This window comes from Triticum urartu, chromosome 3 (assembly GCF_003073215.2).
Source record: "Triticum urartu cultivar G1812 chromosome 3, Tu2.1, whole genome shotgun sequence".
Classification (NCBI taxonomy): domain Eukaryota; kingdom Viridiplantae; phylum Streptophyta; class Magnoliopsida; order Poales; family Poaceae; genus Triticum; species Triticum urartu.
In genome coordinates, this window is record NC_053024.1 from 626,375,808 (window position 1) to 626,384,573 (window position 8,766).

The 8,766-nt window shown below is 43.1% G+C and overlaps 1 protein-coding gene and 1 long non-coding RNA gene across 5 annotated transcripts; one reads left to right on the top strand and one right to left on the bottom strand.

Annotated features, from left to right (window-relative positions):
- Window positions 1-2,003: 2,003 nt before the first annotated feature.
- LOC125545438 (beta-galactosidase 7-like) lies at window positions 2,004-8,426 on the top strand. Of its 4 annotated transcripts, XM_048709374.1 has the most exons (19): window positions 2,004-2,365; window positions 3,058-3,153; window positions 3,246-3,358; window positions 3,465-3,531; window positions 4,119-4,211; window positions 4,292-4,435; window positions 4,519-4,613; window positions 4,711-4,819; window positions 4,922-5,006; window positions 5,267-5,385; window positions 5,469-5,630; window positions 5,709-5,893; window positions 5,993-6,087; window positions 6,218-6,330; window positions 7,091-7,198; window positions 7,277-7,384; window positions 7,493-7,638; window positions 7,740-8,058; window positions 8,162-8,426. In XM_048709374.1, exons 1-19 carry the CDS (start codon window positions 2,138-2,140, stop codon window positions 8,270-8,272), a joined length of 2,496 nt encoding a protein of 831 aa, XP_048565331.1. In that variant the 5' UTR covers window positions 2,004-2,137; the 3' UTR covers window positions 8,273-8,426. The 4 variants fall into 4 exon arrangements, 3 of the variants coding, with proteins under 3 accessions (XP_048565331.1, XP_048565330.1, XP_048565332.1); XM_048709373.1 differs by having other exon boundaries at window positions 5,469-5,893; XR_007300033.1 differs by lacking the exons at window positions 7,740-8,058; window positions 8,162-8,426 and having other exon boundaries at window positions 7,091-7,208; window positions 7,493-7,624.
- On the bottom strand, window positions 2,804-3,474 carry LOC125545439. The gene is made up of 2 exons (XR_007300034.1): window positions 3,243-3,474; window positions 2,804-3,164 (listed from the first exon to the last, which is right to left on the bottom strand). It is a non-coding gene; the product is annotated as an uncharacterized LOC125545439 (long non-coding RNA).
- Window positions 8,427-8,766: the final 340 nt, after the last annotated feature.

Below are 8,766 nucleotides of genomic sequence, written 5' to 3' on the forward strand. Positions count from 1 at the left end.
TCTATTCCCCTCGTGGTCGTTGGTAGGTGCCCATCGCGACACGCTCTCCCTAGAGGCGTGACATCACTTGGCGGTAAAGGTCAGTGGTGGCAATGCCCCGCTGGCCCTCCTTGGGCATGGATCTGGCCTCTAAAGGGGGTGCAAGGTGGGGAGGGGAAGCATGGTGACCATCACCTTTAGGAAAGAAGCAGTGGGCCGGTGTCCTTGAGGCCGACATTACTTGGCGGTAAGGCCCATGCTGGTTAGTGCCCTCTATTCATCGACAACGAGACGTGGCTCCCTCTCTATGCTGGTATTGTAGGTGGTCTGCTTCCCCATCTTTGGCCTTGCTCTGACAATCTTGGGGGTGGGGGGGGGGGGGGGGGGGGAGGGGTTAAAAGGTAATGGGCTAGTGCGAATTCATGCTTAGCGATGATCGATGCGAACGAAAATGATGCATGTCGACGTTGTCTACCCTGACCTAGCCCCCTCCCTTCTTCAACACATGGAAAACCTTAGGTCCATTTCACTAGGCCATGCGGCGGAGCGCTACTATGACGTCGTTCTCTTTTTTAAGCGCTCACGGGTTGTTGTGGAGCCTAGATATGACAAATGGAGATTTTGGTGTGTCTGGTCTCACTCCTGTGCCTTGGTGACTTTGTGTCGCTTTTGGGTTGGCCGATGTGTGTGAGCCTCTAGGTATGATTTAGTCCATCATAGGCACTTCCTAGCTGATACCTTCTTAAGGTCCGGGTTCGACCGGGTCCTGCCATCCACAACCATAAGCCTCCCTAGGAGCGGGGATAGGGGCACTACATTGACCTAAGCAACATTGGAGTCGTGGTCATGCCACATAGATGTCTAGCAATGGTCGTGACACAACTTGTATGTTGGGTATCCCGCCTCCTCGCTTTTCACGGGTGAAGGCTAGGCAAGGGCAAGATCTTTATTGTTGCGGTACTAGTGAGAGTGCATTGTAAGCCAAGGCATCGTAGTGGCTACTCCTGTGAAAATGACACATCTTCCCATGATGTATACGTGGAAGACTCTGAACCACTGAACGTCCACTATCTCCGTCAGGATGAGCCGCTGACGCGTCGTTATCGCCCCTCCCATACTAGAGGCGATCTGACCTTGCCGATGATAGTCCGGAAGTCTTCGTGCACATGTGTGATATCCCGGCTTAATAGAAATGATAGACTATTCATATCAACAAGGCGGCCCTTCTTTTCAAAAAGCTCATCCTCAAGGAATCTTAAAGTAAAGCGTGCTTGGCTTGAAGAAATTTAAGAACTTGTTCTCAGGTGCGCACGAGTGAGGACAAAATGTGCGGGAAATATTAGTGTTGGTATGTGAGGCCAGTCTAGATTCCAGACGCATCGACCAGGAATCGGTGGGTTTGGCAAGGGCATTACCGCGTGGCCCTAGCCCCTAAGGACCAACACTCTGGAGTCCCTTGAATCGATTTGAAACACCTGATGCCAGATCTTGATGTCATGAATGTATGACGAGAAACCCTAACTTTATCGTCCCAAGGAGACGGCAGGAATCTACACCAGAGCTTCATCGGTTCATCCCCACGGTCACCGGCCGTCGGAGCGGTAGGCAGGGGGAGGAGAACTCATGGGCTGGCCAGGGAAGCTTGGATGGGGGGAGAACTTCGCTCTAGCCGCCTAAGCGTATACCAAAAGACAATCTGATCCTTCAAGTTCGCATGAATTATGTCTTCCCATGATGTATCGTATATAGGGAAAAGAATTAGTGAGCGTGATGGCACAAACTCACACTGGATCTCAAAGCACTGGCCACGAAGGTTGCAACGTGTTTTCATTATACAGATCGTAAACGACATTTAAAGAAAAATGCATGCATACACAATCTTGGGAAAAAAATTATATGAGACCAGGTTTCACGGTTAGCAGATGAGACCCATCCTGATGGATGATACATGTCATTCATCAAGATGAGTCTCGCGTGATATCTGGTCTCGTAGAATTCTTTTCCACAACCTTGCAACCTAACCTCCAACCTTCCCCCATATGAATATCTGTCCCCGCGACTCCCGGGGAAAGCATGCGTTACTTGCCATCGCTGCAGCTCCATATATACAAGGAAATCAATCGAGCATATCGCCTGCAAGCAGTAGCAACCGAGAGAGATGTCCATGGCCGCCGCCGCAGCAGCGATCACGGCGGTGCTCCTGGCCGCGTTAATGGCACGAGCGTCGGCGGCGGCGGCAGGAAGAGTCTGGGCCGACGAGGAGAAGGGAGCACATAACGGCACGGCGAGAAGACAGGTCACGTACGACGGCAGAAGCCTGATGCTGGACGGCGCCAGGAGGATGCTCTTCTCCGGCGATATACACTACCCAAGAAGCACACCTGAGGTACCATGCCGTTTCCTGAATTGTTATGTTTCATGCGTGTGACCTTGTACTGGTTCTTTGTGATTGAAAGTGGATTCATCATTTTAATTTCGACGTTATTGTTCGAGCATTCACTGTGATGTAACCAGTAGTTTAGTAAAGCTTTCTGATGTGAAAAAACGTGCAGTTTTTAGTTAAATTTCAACAAGCTTTCTTGTACTGATTGATATTTTCGTGCGTGTCATTTTGTACCAATTCTTTTTTGCTTAGAAGTGGATCCCATCATTTCAAGTTGCAAATGCTGGGTTCCTTTTCTGAGTGTTTGAATAACTGAAGTGATTCACATAATCAGTCCATCGACCACAAAAAGGCGCACTTTTGTTTTTCAGTGCGTCTCACTTTTTCATCCAACATGGAAGAGTGACAGGTAAATGCTGCCGTAACTGTCAACCCCAAATAAGACATCATTTCAAGCATTTTTTAATTAAAGTAAATTCTTGATTGCTAGTACACTACAGCAGAAAATCTAACTCACTAGATAAACAGATTAGTTCAGTTAAAGTTTCACCCAGCAATCAAATTAGTTCAGTCAATACATACATACATACATACAGTAAGCAATCAAGCAATCAAGCATGCGCCACGAATCATACTGTATGAAGCAGAAAACCTCAGTTCCTTTCCTTCAAACTAATGTACAATCCAATTAGCAGATGTGGCCAAGACTCATAGAGAGCGCCAGGGAAGGTGGCCTGGATGTCATACAGACATACGTCTTCTGGAATGTCCATGAGCCTATCCAAGGTCAGGTGGGTGCTCCCTGCACAGCAACAGCAGGCAAAAGTTCAGTAAAAGAGCATTTTGCAGCTAAGAGTGTTCAAATTCATTTTTAATGTACCAGTACAACTTCGAAGGAAGATACGATCTTGTGAAGTTCATCAGAGAAATCCATGCTCAAGGCCTCTATGTGAGCCTCCGGGTCGGCCCATTCATCGAGGCAGAATGGAAATACGGGTAATGAGATGATGAAGTGCATTTCCAACATGAATTTCAGAGAAGAGTTTCATTTCTGTGGTGTCCTCAACATGTAAAGCTTTTACTAGATCTTTTATTCATGCAGAGGCTTGCCATTTTGGTTGCGTGGTGTCCCAAACATTACCTTCAGATGCGACAATGAACCCTACAAGGTATCAACTACCCAACACAGTGCCTTTGAAGCCTAGAACAATGATATGGTCAACCATATAACATACAGAATCTTGCTGCAGCGGGATTATTCAGAATAGAAATATAATTTCTTGTTTCCTTCAATCCTCTGTTCACATGGTAAAATGAGTTATAGTATTACCAAATATTCAGAATATTTTTTCATCGTAGTTCTAGCTTGTAAAACATCATACTACCCTCAGAAACCCATTAGCATAACCAAAATAGCCACAGGATGCATTTTAAGCAAGCACAAATGAAATGACAAATGATTGTGAGGTAAAATCATAATACATAGGTGAAAACAGATGTCTATGAGGCCAGACTATATATGAGGTGAGAGTAGTATATTGCATACAGTGATACAGACTTACCAACCTCACTGCCAGAAACAAACAGTGCAAGAAAACTGAAAAGATGCATCTACAAGAATATAGACTGTTTGGTTTGCAAAACCAGATTATGAATTGTCCGTGTAATCCTAACTGCACAAGCACCATAGAGCGACATTATGTCATGCTAAACTATCATGGTAGATGAATCGTACTTAAATATTGAATACGTGCAGGTACATATGCAAAAGTTTGTTGCTAAAATAGTTAACATGATGAAGGATGAAAAATTATACTATCCACAAGGAGGTCCCATAATCATATCACAGGTATTTCAGTTGAACAATACTTGACCCTCGTGCTCTGTATTAGCTGATCTTTTTGTGCAACCCTAAAATTTAAAATGCAGATTGAGAACGAATATAAGCTAATCGAGGGAGCATTTCATTCAAGGGGACCACCTTATGTTCGCTGGGCAGCAGTAATGGCTGTAAACCTTCAGACCGGCGTTCCATGGATGATGTGCAAACAAGACGATGCTCCAGATCCCATCGTCAGTGCCCTTTCTTATACCATTATGCAGGATTGCAGATTATCCACAATTTGAAAGCAGTGTAACATTTATTACATGGTTAGATTAATACCTGCAACGGGCTCATCTGCGGGGAAACATTTATTGGGCCAAATAAGCCAAACAAGCCAGCTTTATGGACCGAAAATTGGACATCTCGGTGCGACAAACACTCTTTGCTTTTTCTCTGAGGATCTTTCACATTCCCAGGGGTATAACCATATAAGGCCTAACATTGCAAGTTTCTCTGCATACAGCTATCCTTTATATGGTCATGACCCAAGATACAGATCACCAGCAGATATTGCCTTTGCAGTTGCACTTTTTATAGCAAGAAAAAAAGGAAGCTTTGTAAGCTACTACATGGTACAGCTTACAAGGAAACTTTAAGAAGCTTCCCTAAGATCTCTCAGTAAATATGTTTAGTATTTCATTCATGATCTCATACAATTACGGATTATGATGCAGTATCATGGCGGGACAAACTTTGGGAGGTTTGCATCCTCCTATGTAACAACAAGCTACTATGATGGAGCTCCACTTGACGAATATGGCAAGTATTTCTACCGTTGCAAGCTATCTTTGACATATTTTAAAAGCGACTATTCAAAATTCTTGTAAATTAAATATTATAACATGAGCATACTCCACCAGGAAGGCACATAAAATCAAACCATGTAACATGTCTAGTTAGAAACTGATGATCTGTGAAATCTACATCAATGGAAGATCTTGAAAACACTAATTTTGGAGAACACGATAATTGATTAAATATATACATATTGATGTTTGAACTACCAAGCATACATCCAGGTTTAATATGGCAATCAACATGGTCTCATCTGAGAGAATTGCATGCTGCAGTAAAGCAATCTGAAGAACCACTACTTTCAGGATCATATTCTACTTACTCATTTGGTGAGCAACAAGAGGTGAATTTGTGTGCAGAGTGAAAGGAAACTAGGTATACTTTTTTTTCAGTAAAATTATGCGGCTAACTTTTGGCATACTACAGGGACATGTTTTTGAAACTGAGTCCAACTGTGTGGCTTTCCTAGTGAACTTGGACAAGCATAAAACATCAAATATCCAATTTGGTGAAGCATCATTCCAGCTAGCTCCTAAATCAATAAGTATCCTCTCAAGTTGCAGGAGGGTAGTATTTGAAACAGCCAAGGTGAGCCAACTACCCTCAGTTCTTCAGCCATTGCAGACCTGCAGGGAGTGCTTCATTTATCAGTTTTACTTTGGGCAGGTAAATGCACAGCATGGTTTAAGAACAGCACAAGTTGTCCAGTCTCTGAACAATGTTGATAGCTGGAAAATATTCAAAGAACCGATTCCTCTGGCAATAAACAACACCACACACATTGGACATCGATTTTTTGAACATCTCTCAACTACAAAAGATGAGACAGATTATCTCTGGTACCTTACTAGGTAAGATGAGCTCCAGCTTGTTTAATGGTTTAATGTTTACATTGGTTTTTAATACCTCATCCTGCCCACATTAATAATAAAATAATGAAAATCATGCAGATATGATTATAGATCAAATGGGGATACCCAGCTAGTGCTTAATGTGGAGTCACAAGCACATGTTTTACATGCTTACATCAACAATGATTATGTAGGTATGGACAGAAATACTATCTCAGTGCAGTTTATAGAAGGCACCAACTGAATAGCATCACAAAATTGAACCTCAACTATTATTCAGTTGTATATTTGCTATGTTTGCTATCTTCTTCCATATGTGATTAGGTAGTGCGCATGGGAGTCATGATGGACCTAGAAATATCATTCTCAAGACACCTATTACGCTAAGGAAAGGACAAAACTCCATATCACTGCTAAGTGTCATGGTTGGATCACCGGTATGACTTTCACTTAATTGTATAGACTCTCAAATACGAAGGTGTCGATATTTAAAATCAAGGAGCGCATGAGGTGCCATCCAACTGGTATCCATCAGGCAGCATTGCAGTCCAATAAATACATCAGCAGAGCATGGTTTCTGTTGAATTATACTCCTTCCGTTTCAAAATAATTGAAGTTCTAGGATTCTCTGAAGTCAAAATTCATCAAATTTGACCAAGTATACATCAAATTATATCAACATCTGCAATATAAATTTTATTCCATTAGTTTCATTATGAAATGTATTTTCATATTATATATATTTAGTATTGTCAGTCTTTGCGGATATGTGTATACACTTGGTCAAATTTTACTAAGTTTGACTAGGAAAATCCTAGAACTATCTGGAATGGAGGGAGTACATGATAATTGTGTTATTCAGATTTTACAGCATATATGAATAAAATACTGAACAACATTTTAAAAATACAAAAAAAAACATAACCCCCTGACAGAGATTTCAACATATAGACTAGTCAGCTTAACCAAGAAAGAGGCTCACTAGAAAATCATTGGTTCTTGTTCCTTGACTGAAAATTAAGCTAAAAAAAGTGTGTCAACAAAACACACCACCCAAGCTGTGACTAGTGGACCCCAAAGGGAAAAGCTCAGTTGACTCTACATAAGCACTAATAAGAAATTAAGCACAGCAAATGGATTAGAAAAGCATGTTACCTACTATTTGCAATGGACTGAGTTTTACTCTAACAAGTAAAGGACTCTGGAGCGTACATGGAGCGAAGAATTTTTGGAGTTCGTAAAGTGAGCATACAACAGGGAGATCACAAATCACATTCTCTGAATAATGAGCTGTGGAAACACCAAGTAAATCCAGGTCAACACTGATTCTGAATCGATAGATCAATCTCAGATTCAAATTTTCAATCAGTTACCTTTGTGCAGATTGGCTTATCTGGAGAAATGAATAATATATACACACCGGAAGGATCATCTCGTGCGCAATGGACTGCCATCAATAAGTCCATGCACCTTCCACTTATCTGGTACAAGGTACATCAAATGTACATAAGTCTTTAATTCCTGACAGACTTCAATTACATGTTTATTCCACAGTGACAGTAACCGACAGCTTTGGGAAATTGTTGTCATTTGGTGCAGACGACATTTGACACACCATGGGGGAATGACCCAGTCACGCTGAACCTCAGCAGTATGGGGAAGGGTGAGGTGTGGATCAATGGAGAGAGCATCGGACGGTATTGGGCCTCCTTCAAAACCCCTAGCGGACAACCATCCCAGTCCTTGTCAGTACTATAACTAGTTTTACTACTAACAACACAAAATCCTTTCTTGAACTCGAATGATGAACAGCAACTGATGTCTCATTCGCTTGTCTTTTCTGAAGGTACCACGTACCACAATACTTTCTGAAGCCTAGAGAGAACACCCTCGTCCTCATGGAGGAAATGGGTGGTGATCCGCTACAGATAAGCGTGAACACAATGTCGGTTACCCGAGTATACAGTAGTGTGAATGAGTTATCCACCCCATCACTCTTGTCACGCAGAAAGCACCCAGCAGTTCGGCTCCGGTGTCAGCAAGGCAAACGCATCACGGATATTGAGTTTGCGAGCTACGGAAATCCGGCTGAGGACTGCAGAAGCTCTAGCAGGAGCTGCCTCGGGAGTTGCCACGCAGAGACAACGGAGTTTGTCGTAAAGGATGTAAAGCCCTCTGTCCTTCCAGAAGTTACATGCTGATATCATAATGCACTATCCTATTACCACTGCAATCCTAAAAACTTGGGTGCTTGTTTTATTGCTTCAGGCTTGCCTAGGCAGAAGGAAGTGCGCGATTCCGGTACGGCCTGCCAAGTTCAGAGGCGACCCGTGCCCTGGGATCGAAAAATCACTTTCAGTTGTGGCAAGCTGCGGATGAGTAGGATGGGAATTGCTACTATCATGGCGTGATTAACCAACACTCAGTTTGCACAAATTTGTTGTCACAGGGTCCAAACACTGTACTAAATCTGAACTACAGATAGAGCAGTACTGTATCCACATGTTAAAATGTACAGGAGAAGTGGAGTTACACGCACCAATTTCACTGCAGAAATTTGTTGGATTCGCCGAGAGAAGGCAGTTCTTTTTCTTTTTTTTTGACAGGTGAGAGAAGGCAGTTCTTTCACTGGGCATATCCTCCTGCGAAAATCCAACGCTGCAGAAGATGGAAACCGAATAAATTAGAGAGAATAATCCAGCTTCACCTTAAACGTAGGATTGTAGAGTGCGCCTAAGTAGCGGGTATCAGATGTACCCGCGTTCTTCCTCGCCCGTCCGGAGGTGAATAGCAATGGCTTCGCATGTGAGCGGAGACGCGGAGGCGGTTGGAAATCTGCCACTGCCACCACGGCCAAGCCGCCGCCGCCGCCC

Excerpts from the sequence above, each read along its gene's own strand:
- LOC125545438 (XM_048709373.1), top strand. The coding sequence starts at position 2,138 with ATGTCCATGGCCGCCGCCGCAGCAGCGATCACGGCGGTGCTCCTGGCC. Across the intron at positions 5,894-5,992 it reads TATCTCTGGTACCTTACTAG|ATATGATTATAGATCAAATG; the intron begins GTAAGATGAGCT and ends AAAATCATGCAG. Across the intron at positions 6,331-7,090 it reads GTGTCATGGTTGGATCACCG|GACTCTGGAGCGTACATGGA; the intron begins GTATGACTTTCA and ends TAACAAGTAAAG.